At 36.8% G+C, this 20,170-nt stretch overlaps 1 protein-coding gene across 4 annotated transcripts in view; it reads right to left on the reverse strand.

The window, feature by feature from the left end:
• Positions 1-20,170, reverse strand: part of LOC106082814 (protein eva-1) — a 421,699-nt gene that overhangs the window by 41,607 nt on the left and 359,922 nt on the right. For all 4 annotated transcript variants that reach the window (XM_059362193.1, XM_059362192.1, XM_059362195.1 and 1 more), the window contains one exon: positions 522-782. In XM_059362193.1, the coding sequence (XP_059218176.1) occupies positions 522-782 (261 nt within the window). The remainder of the gene's footprint in view (positions 1-521; positions 783-20,170) is intronic.

Genomic DNA, 20,170 nt, shown 5'->3' on the forward strand with positions numbered 1-20,170 from the left:
GTTATTAGAGGCTAGTGACAGTGGAAGACTTCATGCTTTCTTTGTATGAAGCAATATAGTATGTATTTGCATCAAGTATTTTTTGTTTAATATTTATCTAAACTGAATTATATTTATTGGGTTGCCCAAAAAGTAATTGCGGATTTTTTAAAAGAAAGTAAATGCATTTTTAATAAAACTTAGGATGAACTTTAATCAAATATACTTTTGTTACACTTTTTTTCTAAAGCAAGCTAAAAGTCACAGCTGATAACTGACAGAAGAAAGAATGCAGTTACAGAGTCACAAGCTGTGAAAAAATTTGTCAACGCCGACTATATGAAAAATCTGCAATTACTTTTTGGGCAACCCAATACTTCCGTTTGCTATTTAATTTTCTATGTGTGAACTGAGTAAATGGGAACATGGTACAGCACATGGGATCAGCGCATGAGTGCATACTTATGTATAATTATGTTGTGTAAATACAAACAATAAATTCTGAGCTTAAATGCAAGTTGTGAATATTTTAAACTACTTACCTTCCAATGTGTTGTCGTTATGCGATAGTATATGTGTTGTCATTGTTGTGGTAGGCTCATTGGAACGCATATTAAAATCGAATGGGTAGGCTGCGTTTGGTATAGCTCCCTGTAGCTTGGGGGCAGGTGGTATGGCTTCTCCCTCTTTATAGAATTGGTCTTCATCGTATAGTTCATCTTGGTCTAAATCCAATTCACTTTGTTGTGGCTCATCCGGTTCTGGTGCAGTCTCGTATCGGTCCTTAAGAACTTTGCGCGGTACTGTTAAGATGATAAGGATAATATTTACTCAGTGTGTGGTTTAAAAAACAAGAAAAAAACCATTGTATTTATTAAATTTCTACTTGATCGATTATTTGTGACAGTGGGAAAAACGCAAGTTTCTCAATTAAAAGCAATTTCAGTGCGTTTAAATGTTTTTTCCAAGATCATATTGTTGGAAATTTATGTATTTTTACTCTATTTTTTTTATTTTATTTTTTGATATATCTTTTTATTGTTTCATTTATGTATTTACAAATTTATCATTTTATATTAATCATCTATTTTGTCTGTAATATTCAATCTAATGATTCTAACAATAAGAACCACCTTAATGTCCGATGGTACATGAGGACCTAAGAATTCTCTGTTGCTTTGCTGATGTTCTTTTTGTTATATGTCTATTATGCTAGTCTATTTGTTGCTATCCATGGCCAGTTATTGTCTGCCAAACACTTATGATTTGTTTCTTTTTCGTTGCTGTGGCGGCTTTCATATGTTCACTGAACTTTTAGCTAGGGTTCTGTATGAAACATTTTGTTTATATACTTAAATGCAGGTAGCAGTATAACACTAAAATTTAAGTGCATATGCACTGACTTTGCCTTGAAATGCAAATGATTGAAAGAACAGTCTGGTTTTAGCTCTAGTCGCCTATATAACTGCCTTGCTGTACAAATAAATGATATATATCTACATAAGCTAAGATTAGCGAACTTAATTATTATATATATTTTTTTGTGATTATTATCAAATAAATTTTGTGTGCTTATTGTAACGTTGCACAGTGGGCCAAATGGCAAAAAAATTGGAAATAAGTCTACAACTTTTTATCTGTTGATTTTAGCCATACAAAATGTTCTAGACATTTGTAGAGGAGGACATAGGCTTTCAGAAAAGTGCTGTTGTTGGTCCATATCTTTAATACAGGGTGAGCTACAGGGTGTCAAAGTTGACCACTTTTGACTTCTCCAAGCTTCTGGGGGCCATAACTTTTGATCTACTCAACCGATTTACATGATTTAGGACTCTAGAGAAAGAGCTTGACAAGATCTAAAAAACTTATGCATAAAGTACCATGCCATCGTGTACTGTTAAGGAGTTATGAATTGTTTAATTTTAAAATATGAAAATTTGGCCTTGGTTTTTTTCAGTGTTTTTTTAATAACTCCGTCAATTTTAAAGCTATAAACTTCATACTTCACACAAATTATGCCAGCATATGTGTGCATAAAATACAAAAGGAATCACGTGAATATCTTTGGCGGTTTAAAAATGGCATCGTTTTCAATATGAAAAATATTTTTTTTGTCAAAAAATTGCAAAATTTTTCAAAAAAGATACTCCCATTTCCTTTAAGTTTTCGCAAACTTTGGCCATCAAAGCATTATCATTTCTTTCCATTTTCACAAAGTCGAGGTATTAAGAAAAGTTTTAAGTGCTAATTTGGCTAATTTCGATATCAAACAACACCGTTATCTTAAGACCAAAATGGCCAATTTTTTTACTAAACTTCAAAAGTTTCTCACTGGAAAAAAAGTTCCACGGGGATTTTTTCGCTTTTTTTGAACTTAAATGAAAGCTTAAAATGTTCCCAACATTTTAAGGTATGTCTCGCCATATCCTAGCCATAAATGAGATCGTAGCGATCAAAATACTGAAAAAAGTCAATTTTCAAGTAGTGCTATATTCATTGCTAAAAAACAAGTATTACGTCACATTTTATTGCAAAGATGTTAAATAAACTTTTATTTGGTAACACTTCTTCTACAAAACACAAAAAGAATCATGGAAATATCTCTATTCTATTCCATTTTATGGAACCGGCAATAAAAAAGTCAATTTTTCAAAAAAGTCGAATTTCCCAAATTTTGTTTTTGTTGTCCTAATTGCACATGACACACTATAGCCATATTTACGCAACATACCTTATCGTAAAGGAAATTTTCATACCTTTCCAACAATGTATAAAACATTTCTCAACTCGGATTCTATCTACTCTAAAATTCATTTACACTTCATTAAACTCTATATAAAAATGTCTATTTGTGAAATGGAACCTTATATGGGGCCTACACTAAAACATTGATAGATTTGCCCAGGGTTTACAATACAAATGTGTTAGAATAAAAAAAGGTCTCCTGCCAAAGTTTAAAAAAATTGGAATAAAAATATGTGTTTTAGAGCGAAAACACTTCGCATCGGCGTGCGTTTATATGTATATTAGCTACTCCCAAAATAAAAAAGCATTTTAGTTTTGTATTATTTGATTTTATTCTCTACCAAATAATCTAAGGTATCAAAATTTAAAAGCTCTTTAATTTGAATGGCATCGGGATCGTCCTTATCTATATCGTCACATATTTTTGGTAGCCATTTAGTTCTGATGCTGTATAGTACCGGATCAGACGATAACAATAAATATTGAAGTAAATCATAATTTTGGTTAAATTTGGTGCTCTTTCGGGTATTGAAAAGCCGGAACTGTTTAACATCTCTATTACGGGATTCCTGAGCTTCTTCTGTAAGTTCTCCTAACGGAAGTATGTTGTATTCCACAATTTCCTTGCCATGATGTAAGACTTTATGTACTGTCGGTGTTAAAGCTTTCCACGAATATAAATCAGATAAAATGTTTTTTGTGTCATTACTATAAGCTTCAAATTTGGTTGAATTTATCATCTTTTTGCTATTGATTACAGCCAAAATCACTTTGAATCGTCTTAGCAAGTGTTCATCAAGACCGGTTATTTTAGATGTCGATACGGGGTCCTCAAAAAACCGCCTTGCCGAGTTGCCATCATTTGTGCTTCCGTATCCGTAAAGAGGTTTATCTATTATAAGTCCCTTTTGTTTAAACTCCAACTGGATTCGATTCTTCTCTTCCTGCCTCATTTTGTGAAGATCTTGGTTGTTTCTAGCAGAGACATCGCGGTTTCCAGGGCTAGTCCGATATTTAAGGTCATACGATAAATGCAAACAATACTCCATGAATCGAATTCTACAGTGCAGGGGCGAAATACCGAAATTGAGCGCATTTTCGTTTACTAAATTTTCATCAGACTTGTCCTCGAATTGCCCATTCTTCTTGCCACAAATATTGCATCTCCAATTGGACATAACGCCAGTTAATGCGTTTGCCACCTTTCCATCGATCATAGTGAGTTGTAGTTGAAACGAAACTTTTATATTTCTTCCCAATTGGTTTATAACAATCATGGGTAATGCAGCAATTTCTTCCTTTATTTCGTTCACCAAAGATCGTGTTGTGTTCCGGTCTTCCTTTGTATACTCAAACCGAATTGGGCGACATAAATATTTTGACCCAGGTGTTCTATTTATCCATATATCTTGAAATGCATTTTCTTTCGATGATGAAGATTGGTCCTTGTACAATCTCATTCTCAATGGTACTAATGATGCCATGAAAATTGATGCGAAGTTGGTATCTATTTCTGTTTGTTGCTTATATTCGGAAAATCCAGATGATCCATCACAACCCCATTTGCTGATCAAAACCACTTCGGAATTATTACATGTGTTCAACTGTTCTTCAGTAAAATTAGAAATAATTCTAACAGCTGTATTTTCAACAAGATCAGCAAGTTTCACTCTTGCTTTTAATTCGTCCACGTATATATTTGATGGCACCATTTTCGTCCTGGTGTTGTACAATTTATGTTTTGAGGGTAAACAACCCCATCCTTTTTCACGAAGAGCCTTCCTCATTGTTGAGTATTTGTTTCTTGAGAGGCCTAGGTTCAAAATCAGGGCCAGTGCATCTTCCTCCGTGAATTCTGTAGTCGATTTTGGAGTTGGAATACTTTCTACCATTCTCTTTACCCTTTTCGGAGATGCTAATGGTAAAACATCGACAATTCGTCCAACATTTTTTGGTTGTGTTTTTAACAATGCTGTTTTGAACGTATCTTTTATTAAATTTGGCGGATGTGCCGCCAATAGTTCCTCTTGTTTTTTCTTTTTGGTTTTCTCCGTAACTTCGTCGTATGCTTTGCTAGGCCGGCCGGGAATCAGCGGTTTAATTTCAATAAGTAGATCCGATTTCAGCCACTTCTCATACATTTTGAAAAACTTGATTTTTGCGAATGAACATTCTGGCAACCTTCTCTCAAATGATTTGTAGAATTTTTCAAGTTTGTCTAAAGCGTCTTTATTTAGCCTTATTCCATATATGTGGTCCAAAGTGTAAACAAGTTCCTTAAATGACTCCGTGTATGATTTGGAATCATTTTTGATGTCCCATACAATTTTCGAAAGAGTGGAATACTTCAGTATGACTTCCATAACTTATAAATGTCCTTTACGCCTCTACAAAATATAATGAAGAAAATTTGGATTTTGTTCAAATATTTATGCAATATATTCACAATTAATGACCCATTTCAGGTATCAGACGCAATCGTAAAAAGGGGTCCAAAGTGCCTCTTTTTACTTACTCTTCTATAATTATTTACCTGGACTCGAATTTGGTTAAAAAAAATGACAATGAATTTTTTATGGGTAGGTTTTTTCACATTCATTGATACGGTGGATTTCCTGGGAATTCGACATAGCGAAACAGGTAACATTTGTCTGCATCAAATCTTAACACAAATATATATATATATGCAGGTATATTTCTAGGTTACTTTTTATTCAAAAATCATCAGCTTACATTAAAAATAGATGTAGGTACTATACAAACGCACGCCGATGCGAAGTGTTTTCGCTCTAAAACACATATTTTTATTCCAATTTTTTTAAACTTTGGCAGGAGACCTTTTTTTATTCTAACACATTTGTATTGTAAACCCTGGGCAAATCTATCAATGTTTTAGTGTAGGCCCCATATAAGGTTCCATTTCACAAATAGACATTTTTATATAGAGTTTAATGAAGTGTAAATGAATTTTAGAGTAGATAGAATCCGAGTTGAGAAATGTTTTATACATCGTTGGAAAGGTATGAAAATTTCCTTTACGATAAGGTATGTTGCGTAAATATGGCTATAGTGTGTCATGTGCAATTAGGACAACAAAAACAAAATTTGGGAAATTCGACTTTTTTGAAAAATTGACTTTTTTATTGCCGGTTCCATAAAATGGAATAGAATAGAGATATTTCCATGATTCTTTTTGTGTTTTGTAGAAGAAGTGTTACCAAATAAAAGTTTATTTAACATCTTTGCAATAAAATGTGACGTAATACTTGTTTTTTAGCAATGAATATAGCACTACTTGAAAATTGACTTTTTTCAGTATTTTGATCGCTACGATCTCATTTATGGCTAGGATATGGCGAGACATACCTTAAAATGTTGGGAACATTTTAAGCTTTCATTTAAGTTCAAAAAAAGCGAAAAAATCCCCGTGGAACTTTTTTTCCAGTGAGAAACTTTTGAAGTTTAGTAAAAAAATTGGCCATTTTGGTCTTAAGATAACGGTGTTGTTTGATATCGAAATTAGCCAAATTAGCACTTAAAACTTTTCTTAATACCTCGACTTTGTGAAAATGGAAAGAAATGATAATGCTTTGATGGCCAAAGTTTGCGAAAACTTAAAGGAAATGGGAGTATCTTTTTTGAAAAATTTTGCAATTTTTTGACAAAAAAAATATTTTTCATATTGAAAACGATGCCATTTTTAAACCGCCAAAGATATTCACGTGATTCCTTTTGTATTTTATGCACACATATGCTGGCATAATTTGTGTGAAGTATGAAGTTTATAGCTTTAAAATTGACGGAGTTATTAAAAAAACACTGAAAAAAACCAAGGCCAAATTTTCATATTTTAAAATTAAACAATTCATAACTCCTTAACAGTACACGATGGCATGGTACTTTATGCATAAGTTTTTTAGATCTTGTCAAGCTCTTTCTCTAGAGTCCTAAATCATGTAAATCGGTTGAGTAGATCAAAAGTTATGGCCCCCAGAAGCTTGGAGAAGTCAAAAGTGGTCAACTTTGACACCCTGTAGCTCACCCTGTATTAAAGATATGGACCAACAACAGCACTTTTCTGAAAGCCTATGTCCTCCTCTACAAATGTCTAGAACATTTTGTATGGCTAAAATCAACAGATAAAAAGTTGTAGACTTATTTCCAATTTTTTTGCCATTTGGCCCACTGTGCGTTGTGAATGAAAAAAAAAAGAACTGATTTTAATTTTGTAACTTAAATAAAAAAGAGAAAAAAACTCCTACATTAAATTTGGTGCCGAAACCCGGGAAAGTTATAGACATATTTCCTATATGAAAAGAAGAAACATATAACTTTATATAAAAAGATAAAAAGGCAAGAAGTAAATTAAATTTAATTAAGAGACAAGCAACTAATTGATTACTTTGTGACACAATGCCGGATCTTGACCGAGCTATAGAGGACCAACGTCTACTAATTACGAGGTTGTCTCGTTTTATGGATGAATATGAGAAACTGCCCACTATTTCTAGAACCCGTGGAATATCGCAGACCGTTTTGGATAAGATTGAGGAAATAAATAGATTGTTCGAAAGCAACCATGAGAGGATATACGATTATATTCGCGACAGTTCAATTTCGACAAGTGATGTTCCATATTTGTCTGAGGATGTTTATTTTGCTTTTTGTCATGATTTTATGATAGCCAAAGGTAAATTGCTGGATGCTATGGTTGAATTTAATGCCACTATTTCGCCTACCCTACATTCTAGTACGTTTCATGCTTCGTCCCATAGAGGTGATAGTTCTTTGAATGATGTTCGCCTTCCCAAGATAGATATCCCGGTTTTTTCTGGAAATTATTTGGATTGGATATCCTATAGAGATATGTTTGTTTCAGTGGTACACAACAACCAGGGTCTGTCTGATGTTCAGAAGTATTATTATCTAAAGGGTTCGTGCAAAGATACACCATTGTCCATTGTGAACGACTATCCTGCTTCTGATACAAGTTACCAGCTGGCTTGGTCAGCTCTTACTAGAAGATATCATAATAAAAGGAAGATTTCTGATACGATTTTCCGGAAGCTATTTGATATTAGGAAATCTGATGGTTCATGTGATAGCATAAAGAATATTCTTGATTCGACTAGGACGTGTATTGCTCTTTTTACTACATTGCAGATAGATTGTGGGAATTGGGGTCCTATTCTCATCCATATAACTGTTTCTAAACTGGATATTCAGACCTGTAAGGAGTGGGAACGGTCATTGAAGGCATCGACGGAGATACCTAAGCTTGAGGAGCTATTTTTATTTTTGGAAACCACGTTCCGTACGTTGGAGTCTGTTAACGACCATGATCTGTCTATGGTTAGGCCCACTGTGAAACCTTTTAATAACTCTTTCAGGCCTTTGCAGACACGGAGGGTTCATTTGGTATCAAGTCATGATGACAACTGTCCTTGCTGTGGGAAAAGACATCTTTTGTATAAGTGTTTCCAATTTGCTGCTCAGTCCTCCACGGCTAAGCGCGACTTAATTTTTTCCAAGAATATTTGTAGGAATTGTTTGAATGTTGGCCATTTTTCTAAGGATTGTCGTTTACATACTCGTTGTCATATTTGCCAACTGCCTCACCACACGATAGTGCACAATGAGTTCTCCAATGACAGGCAGTTGGCGAGTTCTTCGTCTGCTTCCACTTCTGCTGCATCAGCTGATATTGCTGATGTTGTCGAGTCAGCCACCCCAGACCTTAACTGCCACTTGTCCGTATTGAATTCGATTGTCATGCCAAATGTACTGCTTGCCACGGTGCGTGTCATAGTTCAGACCCATTTCGGGGATTTTACTCTACGAGCGATTTTGGATCAGGGTGCCCAGGCTACTTTAATCACGGAGAGTGCGGCCCAGCTTTTAGGACTCAGGAGGAGTAGTACCCATGTTCGTATTAATGGAATAGGAGGGGAGTCCATCGTTGTTCGGAGCTATGTCAACTTTTGTCTCATTTCTTCATATGAGAAAGGGTTCAGACTTGAGAGCAATGCATTTGTGATGCCATCACTGACATCTTATCATCCAGGTCCTATTGGTCGATGTCAGTTGCCAGATTTGGAAGGCTATCACTTAGCCGATCCTCAATTTTATGGTAATGATAAAATTGATTTATTGATCGGTGGTGACCTATATGGCGACATATTACTCCCACAGCAGAGGAAATTTAAAAAGGGTATATTTCTTCAGCTTTCTCATTTTGGTTGGGTTGTTTCTGGTCCAACAGCTTCCCCAGGTTTTTCCTTTGATGTGAATGTGAACATGTGTTCTCTGGATAGTTTGCTGAAGGCATTTTGGGAGCAAGAAGAATTGGTGGAAAAGAGAGCATCTACGCAAGAGGATAATTTGTGTGAAGAATACTTCAGGAGAACTTACAGTCGTGGAAAGGACGGTAGATATACGGTGGCGCTACCTTTTAAGTCTGAGTTATATGGGAAGGAGGCTCCTAAGTTCAGTCATACTGATTTTCTTGCACTTAAAAGACTGAAAAGTATGGAAGACCGCTTCGATCGAGACAACGGTTTGGCTCTGCAATACAGGAGTTTCATGGCAGAATATGAGTCTTTAGGGCACATGAGAAACATTGGAATTTATCCCCAGGCTCTCCGACAACACGGTTACTTTCTGCCACATCACGGTGTTTTAAGGGAGAGCAGTTCCACCACCAAACTTCGTGTTGTATTTGACGGAAGCAGCAAGAGGCCACCATATTCCTCACTTAATGATGAGTTGTGTTCTGGGCCTGCCCTTCAAAATGACTTACCTACGATTATAACTCGTTGGAGGCGATATAAAATCGGTTTCCGTTCTGATTTGGAAAAAATGTTTCGACAGATCAAGGTAATAGATCGCCATCAACCTTACCAACAAATTTTGTGGCGTGGGGCAGACTCGTCCATAAATATTTATGAACTACAGACCGTGACATACGGTACCAGCCCTGCTCCCTATCTCTCAATTAGAGTATTACATCAACTGGCTAAGGACGAATATCACACATATCCCGAGGCGTGTGACATTGTGAAGACGGATACTTACGTAGATGATGTCATTTCTGGTGCTGACACTATAGGCGAGGCAAAGAGTCTTCAGGAAAGATTGGTAAAATTATTGGCTTCGGGTGGTTTCAATTTGAGAAAGTGGACCTCAAACTCAACCGAACTTATGGAACATATACCCGACGAATTCAGAGAGAAGGTGGATTTGATCGCTTTTGAAGAGCAGAATTTAGTCAAGGCTCTAGGACTAGCCTGGGACATCAGAGGCGACTCTTTTACATTCAAGGTCAACTTCCAAAGTCAAGATGAAGTTACAAAGAGCAGCCTTCTATCAGACGCTTCGAAACTCTATGATCCTTTAGGCTGGTTGGCGCCAGTTACTATTAACGCTAAGGCCACCTTTCAGAAACTTTGGTTGGAAGGTATTGATTGGAAGGACAGGGTTCCTTTTGCTATTCAAACTTATTGGACTAAATACATCGCCGAATTGATAAATTTAGAGCGCATTAGGATTCCGCGCTGGATTGGATGCTTCAAATATAGCAGAATTGAGCTACACGGCTTCTGTGATGCTTCACAGACTGCTTTTGCTGCTGCTGTCTATGCAAAAGTTCTATGTAATGAGAAGCCTACCGTACATCTTTTGCAGTCGAAGACTAAAGTCGCCCCCTTAAAAGTTTTGTCGATACCCAAGTTGGAGTTGTGTGGAGCTAATCTTTTGGCAAAGCTTATGCACAAAATTAAGAATCAGCTGGATCGCGAAATTAGTAAAATATTTTACTGGACTGACAGCATTACAGCCCTATGTTGGATAAGGGGCGAATCAGCGAAATGGAATGTCTTCGTTGGCAATCGGGTGGCCGATATTCAGCGATATACCAATATTTCTGAGTGGTTTTATGTATCAACGCACGATAACCCTGCCGATTGTGCTTCTCGAGGCATCCCAGCTACAGAATTGGTGAACCACGAACTGTGGTGGTCCGGGCCTGAATGGCTACTTCTTTCTCAATCTGAATGGCCTCCACAACCTACTAGCTCGTACGAAACTGATCTAGAAAAACGGAAACAAAAAATTGTTATCAATCTCGTGACAACACCTGATTATCCTGAATTGCTCAGTAAATTCGCTTCATTGACACGACTGGTGCGAATCACTGCAGTTATATTAAGATTCTACCATAACATTAAAACAGCAACACAACATCGAATGTTTGGTTATCTTAAAACGAAAGAATTAGATGGTGCACTGAATCTATTAATATTTTTGTCTCAACGTGTGGATTTTGATGATGAACTTACTTGCCTGCAGAAGGGATATGAGTTATCGAAGGCCAGCGGAATTGCAAAGCTGTGTCCATTTATTGACGAAAATGGAATTCTCAGGGTTGGAGGTCGATTACAGAAAGCTAAGTTTAACTATGAATATAAGCATCCTATCTTATTATCCAAACACAATCCTCTTTCTCGCTTGATTCTTTCAGATGCTCATGTGAAGACGCTTCATGGCGGACTTACTCAGATGCAGGCATATGCAACGCGGAAATTTTGGATTATATCGGCCCGTAATATAGCTAAACAGGTGCAAAGGAAATGTGTAACGTGCTTCAGGTATAAAGCAAAAACAGCTGAGCAAATAATGGGTGACCTTCCAACCGTTCGCCTGCAGCCAACACGCCCATTCAAACATAGTGGAGTAGACTATGCGGGACCAATCACTATAAAACAGTCAACCGCTCGCAATTCTGTCACGACGAAGGGTTACATATGTCTCTTCATTTGCATGGTAACGAAAGCTCTGCATCTGGAAGCAGTTACAAGTTTGTCTACGGATTCATTTATAGCTGCTTTTCGAAGATTCACCTCTCGCCGTGGAGTGTGTACGGACTTGTACTCTGATTGTGGTACAAATTTCATTGGGGCAAATAAAGAGTTAAAGATTCTGCAGCGGAGAAGTCGTGATTCGGTTCCAGAAGAGCTCTATGAAATACTGGCAAACAATGGAACGAAATGGCACTTCATACCACCAGCCTCCCCCAATTTTGGCGGGTTATGGGAAGCAGGGGTGAAGTCAACCAAACACCACTTAAGAAGAACCATGGAGAACCGTATTTTAACCTTTGAAGAGCTCACAACTCTGCTAGCCCAAATTGAAGGATGCCTGAATTCACGACCCTTGTGCCCATTATCTCCTGATCCCAATGATTGCACCGCTCTAACACCAGCACATTTCATTGTGGGTGAGCCTATCTTATCAATCCCAGACGAAAACCTCCTTGATTGCTCAATTGACCGTCTCACTCGATGGAAAGTGGTTGAAAGACTAAAACAACAGTTCTGGAAGCGTTGGGTTAGTGAGTTTGTGAACCGTCTTCAATCGCGACCAAAATGGCTTAAACCACAAAACAATCTTGAAGTTGGAGACCTGGTTCTAGTGTTTGATGAGCGTTTACCCCCTGGCCAGTGGCCCTTGGCTCGCATTTCTGAAGTACATCCGGGTTCAGATGGTCGAGTACGTGTTGTTTCAGTTTTCTCAAATGGAAAAACATACAAGAGACCAGTTTCAAAAATCGCACTTCTTCCTATTAAAGATAATTTTCAAGTAACTACAAATTAACAAAAATGAGTTGCTGTGAGTCGGGCATAGCACGGTGATCTCGAGAAAAACCGAATAAAACACCTCAAACCCCTTATTTAACTTTGTAAAGAACAGTTGTTCTTTGTGCGGGGGAATGTTGGAAATTTATGTATTTTTACTCTATTTTTTTATTTTATTTTTTGATATATCTTTTTATTGTTTCATTTATGTATTTACAAATTTATCATTTTATATTAATCATCTATTTTGTCTGTAATATTCAATCTAATGATTCTAACAATAAGAACCACCTTAATGTCCGATGGTACATGAGGACCTAAGAATTCTCTGTTGCTTTGCTGATGTTCTTTTTGTTATATGTCTATTATGCTAGTCTATTTGTTGCTATCCATGGCCAGTTATTGTCTGCCAAACACTTATGATTTGTTTCTTTTTCGTTGCTGTGGCGGCTTTCATATGTTCACTGAACTTTTAGCTAGGGTTCTGTATGAAACATTTTGTTTATATACTTAAATGCAGGTAGCAGTATAACACTAAAATTTAAGTGCATATGCACTGACTTTGCCTTGAAATGCAAATGATTGAAAGAACAGTATGGTTTTAGCTCTAGTCGCCTATATAACTGCCTTGCTGTACAAATAAATGATATATATCTACATAAGCTAAGATTAGCGAACTTAATTATTATATATATTTTTTTGTGATTATTATCAAATAAATTTTGTGTGCTTATTGTAACGTTGTGAATGAAAAAAAAAAGAACTGATTTTAATTTTGTAACTTAAATAAAAAAGAGAAAAAAACTCCTACACATATAAATAAATGAGTGCGGGGCTCGTTAATTACTGGATTATGATACGAAATTATGGCCTGATCTCGACAACATCGGGCAAGGATGTCGAAGAGTACAAAACAATTTACTGTTCCCAATTTTGTAGAAATCGGGTCACAAATTCATTTTTTAGGGATCTAAGGTCTTTAATCATAAAAGCGTTCTAAATTGCAGCTGTATCCAAAATATTATAAGAGGAACTTTTATGAGCCCATGACCTTAAATCGGGAGATCGGTCCATATGACAGCTATGTATATTCCAATATCGTCTTATCTCGACCAAGCTTGACACGTATGGCGAGGGGTCTAACAAAACTTACTGTTCTCATTTTCAGCGAAATCGGGTAACCTTTATATACTTAAGGAATATCAAGCGATAGTTGGTAAAGCACCCATAGTGAGGAAAGTTTTAAAAAAATGTTTGGTTTTTAATAATTCTAATTGAATAGAATTGAAGTTTATAATTCTAAACTTAGCTCCAGCGTTATATATAGTCTACACACTGCACTTGCAAAATCATATACCAACGGTGTCATTATCGTAAAGAGGCGTTGTTGACAATATTGACAAAGTGTGGCGATGATTTTGTGATCGGGCGTTGTAAATATCATGTACTGATCATTATGAACATCATCTCTACAAAATGTGCATATATACCAACTTTAAATTTCAATGGCTCTTTCTTCCAAGGAAGCGCCGATTGGTGTGACCAGACTAATTTTGACTTTTATGGTTTCCTACAATTCATTAAACATTTTTATGAAAAGGAAACTTAACTGTTAAGTGAAATGAAGGGTTCTAAGTAAATTGAAAAAGAAAAATGTTTAAAATCATCCACCCAATATGGTTGAAAGGTCTTCTAACCAAAGACGACACGCACCCATAGTGGTTGGTGTGTGTTCCTATCTCTGGCTTTCCTTTTCCATTTGCAAAGAAAATTTCCGATCATTGAGCTCGTCTCGAAAGAGAAGCAAACAAAAGTTGTGAAATTTAATGATCTTCGCCCTAACAAGCAAAAACTTGAAAGTGAACAAATTCTGCAGAGCCCGGCCGTGTTTCGAACCTGCGCACACGGTGCAACAGCGAGAGACGTTGCCGTTGTCTAGCGTTGGAAGCCATCAAAACAATTACCAACAGATGCACAGACTGTCATGTGTACCATGGAAGTAGTGTAATTGTCGCAGAAAAAAAAAAATTTCATTACTTGAAAACTCATGCATTGGGAAAAGTACAGCTAATAGACAGGGTTGTCTAGCGTGCTTAATGTGGTAATTGTATCATGGAGGTGTTTTCGCAATAAAAACGATTCAAATACAACATACCAACGCACGGCTCCAGAAGCCATCAAACCTAATATGGTTGAAAAGTCTTCTAAACAAAGACGAAACGCGTCACATAGTGGTTGGTGTGTGTTGTTATCTCTGGCTTTCCTTTTCCATTTGCAAAGAAAGTCTCCGATCATTGAGCTCGTCTCGAAAGAGAAATAAACAAAAATTGTGAATTTTAATGATCTTCGTCCTTACAGGCAAAAAACTTGAAAATAAAAATAAAAAATGTTTTTATACCCACCACTATAGGATAGTGGAAATCACAATAGCAGTCGAACGAACAAAGATATCCGCTAGAAATTGTGAGCAGTGACTTCTTGCTGATGAAGGTCGTTAAGCATTGCCTAATAGGTTCGTATTTGGATAAAGCCCCATATAAACCGATCTCCCGATTTTATTTCTTAAGCTTCTAGAATCCGCCGTTGTTGTCCAATTTAACTGAAAATTTGCACGAAATGTTCTTTAAGAACTTTTAATAACCGTGCCAAGTGCGGTCCAAAAAGGTCATTAACCTGATATAGCACCCACATAAATGTTCCGATTTAGTATCTTAAGTCCCAATCCGCAATTGTTAGTTGATTTGTGTGCAATTTTGCACGAATGTATTGTTATGACTTCCAATATCAATGATAAGTATTTTCCAAATTAGTCTATAAACTGATATGGATTCAATATCCCGGTAAGTCTTCTGCGGCCCCTACAAGCTTTAATTTTCTCAGATTTATGTTGTTTTTATACCCTCCACCATAAGATGGGGGGTATACTAATTTCGTCATTCTGTTTGTAACTACTCGAAATATTCGTCTGAGACCCCATAAAGTATATATATTCTTGATCGTCGTGAAATTTTATGTCGATCTAGCCATGTCCGTCCGTCTGTCCGTCTGTCCGTCCGTCCGTCCGTCCGTCCGTCCGTCCGTCCGTCCGTCCGTCTGTCTGTCGAAAGCACGCTAACTTCCGAAGGAGTAAAGCTAGCCGCTTGAAATTTTGAACAAATACTTCTTATTAGTGTAGGTCGGTTGGTATTGTAAATGGGCCATATCGGTCTATGTTTTGATATAGCTGCCATATAAACCGATCTTGGGTCTTGACTTCTTGAGCCTCTGGAGTGCGCAATTCTTATCCGATTGGAATGAAATTTTGCACGACGTGTTTTGCTATGATATCCAATAACTGTGCCAAGTATGGTTCAAATCGGTCCATAACCTGATATAGCTGCCATATAAACCGATCTTGGGTCTTGACTTCTTGAGCCTCTAGCGTGCGCAATTCTTATCCGATTGGAATGAAATTTTGCACGACGTGTTCTGTTATGATATCCAACAACTGTGCCAAGTATGGTTCAAATCGGTTCATAACCTGATATAGCTGCCATATAAGCCGATCTTGGGTCTTGACTTCTTGAGCCTCTAGAGTGCGCAATTCTTATCCGATTGAAATGAAATTTTGCACGACGTGTTTTGTTATGATACCCAACAACTGTGCCAAGTATGGTTTAAATCGGTCCATAACCTGATATAGCTGCCATATAAACCGATCTTGCGTCTTGACTTCTTGAGCCTCTAGAGGGCACAATTCTTATCCGATTTGAATGAATTTTTGCACGAAGTATTTCGTTGTTATATCCAACAACTGTGCCAAGTATGGTTGAAATCGGTTCATAAACTGATATAGCTGTCATATAAACAGATCTGGGGATTTGACTTCTTGAGCTTCTAGAGGGCGCAATTCCTATCCGATTTGGCTGAAATTTTGCATGACGTATTTTATTTTTACTTTCAACAACTGTGTCAAATAAGGTTCAAATCGGTTCATAACCTGATATAGCTGCCATATAAACCGATCTGGGATCTTGACTCCTTGACCCCTAGAGGTCGCAATTATTATCCGATATGCCTGAAATTTTGTACGACGGATCCTCTCATGACCATCAACAAACGTGTTTATAATGGTCTGAATCGTTCTATAGCCCGATGCAGATCCCATATAAATCGTTCTCTCTATTTTACTTCGTGAGCCCCAATGGACGCAATTCTTATACGAATTGGCTGAAATTTTACACAGGTCTCCAACATATAATTTAATTGTGGTCCGAACCGGACCATATCTTGATATCGTTTTAATAGCAGAGCAACTCTTTTCTTATATCCTTTTTTGCCTAAGAAGAGATGGCGGGAAAAGAAGTCGACAAATGCGATCCATGGTGGAGGGTATATAAGATTCGGCCCGGCCGAACTTAGCACGCTTTTACTTGTTTTTACTATATCTCCACTTAGATAAAAATTAGTTAATATTAAAACATTTTTTAAAAAATAAAAAAAAAAAAAAACATTGAAAGATCTTTTAGAGTTTTGATCTGGCCAGACTACGTTTGTTCAAAAATGTAGAAAAAACAGGTTCGTCCACCCTAGGGTTAAGTATTTGGGTTTTAAGTGCAATATCTTTTATGGCGCCAAAGCTTCAAATCGAGATATCGGTCTATATGACAGCTATATCCAAATTTGGACCGATTTGGGCCAAACTCACTGTATCAAATTTCGGCACAAAATTCGCCTTTTATGGGCCCAAAACCTTATATCGAGAGATCGGTCTATATGACAGCTATATCCAAATCTGAACCGATCTGGGCCATATCGCAGAAAGATGTCGAGGGCCCTAACAAAACTCACTGTCCCGAAATCGGATAGTAAATTCACCTTTTATGGACCCACAACCTTTAATCGGGAGATCGTCCTATATGGCAGCTATATCCAAATCTGGACCGATTTGGGCCAAATTGCAGAAAAATGTCGAAGGGTTCAACACAACTCAATGTCCCTAATTTCGGCGACATCGGGCATTAAATGAACCCTCCACCATGGATCGCATTTGTCGAGTTCTTCTTAGGCAAAAAAGGATATAAGAAAAGATTTGCTCTGCTATAAGAGCGATATCAAGATATGGTCCGGTTTGGACCACAATTAAATTATATGTTAAAGACCTGTGTAAAATGTCAGCCAATTTGAATAGGGATACAATCCTATTCAGACCATACTAAACACGTATGTTGATGGTCATGAGAGGATCTGTCGTACAAAAATTCAGCCAAATGGGATAATAATTGTGAACTCTAGAGGTTCAAGAAGTCAAGATCCCAGATCGGTTTATATGGCAGCTATATCAGGTTATAAACCGATTTGAACCTTATTTGACACAGTTGTTGAAAGTAAGAATAAAATACGTCAGCAAAATTTCAGTAAAATCGGGTAGGAATTGCTCCCTCCAGAAGCTCAAGAAGTCAAGACCACAGATCGGTTAATATGACAGCTATATCAGGTTATGAACCGAGTTGAAACATAGTTGGCATAGTTGTTGGATATCATAACAAAACACGTCGTGCAAAATTTCATTCCAATCGGAAAAGAGTTGTGCACTCTAGAGGGTCAAGAAGTCAAGACCCAAGATCTGTTTATATGACAGCTTCATTAGGTTGTCGAGCGATTTTAACCATACTTGGCACAGTTGTTGGATATCATAACAAAACACGTCGTGCAAAATTTCATTCTAATCGGATAAGAATTGCGCCCTATAGAGGCTCAAGAAATCAAGACCCAAGATATGTTTATATGACAGCGATATCATGTAATGGACCGATTTGAACCATACTTGGCATAGTTGTTGGATATCATAACAAAACACGTCGTGCAATCCAATCGGATAAGGATTGCGCACTCTAGAGGCTCAAGAAGTCAACACCCAAGATCGGTTTATATGGCAGCTATATCAAAACATAGACCGATATGGCCCATTTAAATTTTCAACTGACTTTCACTAATAAGAAGTATATGTGGAAAATTTCAAGAGGCTAGCTTTACTCCTTCGGAAGTTAGCGTGCTTTCGACAGACAGACGGATATAGCTAGATCGACATAAAATAAAGACTGTTTTCAACAGACAGACGGACGGACATGGCTAGATGGTCTTAAATTTTTACGCTGATCAAGAATATATATATACTTTATAGGGTCGGATTTGGATGTTTCGAGGTGTTGCAAACGCAATGACAAAATGGGTAGTGGTTATAAAAGCATGGCTATACTCCAAAAGCAATTGTATGTGTATGAATAGTTGCATTGAAATAGATACCAGATAAACCTATTTCCCAGTTTGACCTTTTGAATTTGAATATCACGCATTAAATTAATTTCTGTGAATTTAATATTCATTGTTTTGTGAAAAAAAAAACATCCATAATTGGTCTGTCCAAAGTGAGATAACATAATGTTATCTGGATTGCTTTTGTAAATTTAAGCAAACGTTAATTGTAATTAAAGAGCACGCTCAAAAAGAAAAAATTTAGTAGTTATTAAGGGACTATTATTAATATGATTGTTATTTTACTCTTCTTTTGATTGACGTTGTTCTTGCCCTTATTTTTTTGTCCTCTGCAATTTGAATATGTAAACATTAAACGATTATGTGTTTGCACCCCCACAGTTGATATATGGGTAGTTAACCACCATGTTCATAGAAATCTCGAGAAAACGTCATTAACAATAGGTTGGCATAATTTCCGCTTCCACTTCAGTGATTATTGAACATCGAACAAGTAAGTTTTTTTTCTCGGGTTTAATGCAAATTGATTCGTGGAATAACAACAAAAGTCATGAAGAACATACATTTTCGACATGTGTGCATGCTTTTTAACTTTGCAACATTCTGCTAATGAATTCCGAATCAATCAGCCTTTGATCAATGCTGGAATGTACGCCTTTGTTCTACCTTAAAAAATGTTGTATTTAGTGTCATGAGCATAATATGGGTGTATATCGTATGCTGGCAATTCAATTTTCTTAAAATTTTTAGACAAATATTTTATTCATGCCTATTTGATTGTTAAGAAAAAAATATCACCACTATATCTATAGGTTCCATTTAAACCGAAATGTATTTGGAGAAACTCCACTTGTTGCAAATCATTTGATTTATATAGGCAGGTTAAGTTGATTTATATAGGCAGGTTACTCTTATATAGATTGGTGCAATGATTAGCAGTCTAAAGTCAATAAATGGCAAATTTGGTGAAATTCAAAAAAGTTAATTGGAGTAGACTCTTTTTAATCATTCCAAATTGGACCTTATTTGGATATGTCTGAACATATGTAAAGGGTGATTTTTTTGAGGTTAGGATTTTCATGCATTAGTATTTGACAGATCACGTGGGATTTCAGACATGGTGTCAAAGAGAAAGATGCTCAGTATGCTTTGACATTTCATCATGAATAGACTTACTAACGAGCAACGCTTGCAAATCATTTTCAGTGAATGGGCCCTAGAAAAGTTGGCAGAAAATCCGCTTTTTTATCGACAAATTTTGTTCAGCGATGAGGCTCATTTCTGGTTGAATGGCTACGTAAATAAGCAAAATTGCCGCATTTGGAGTGAAGAGCAACCAGAAGCCGTTCAAGAACTGCCCATGCATCCCGAAAAATGCACTGTTTGGTGTGGTTTGTACTCTGGTGGAATCATTGGACCGTATTTTTTCAAAGATGCTGTTGGACGCAACGTTACGGTGAATGAACCCATTTCGAACCGAACACTGATTTTGGTAATAAAATTCAATGATTTGCAAGCGTTGCTCGTTAGTAAGTCTATTCATGATGAAATGTCAAAGC

Source organism: Stomoxys calcitrans, chromosome 2, assembly GCF_963082655.1.
Source record: "Stomoxys calcitrans chromosome 2, idStoCalc2.1, whole genome shotgun sequence".
Taxonomy (NCBI): Eukaryota; Metazoa; Arthropoda; class Insecta; order Diptera; family Muscidae; genus Stomoxys; species Stomoxys calcitrans.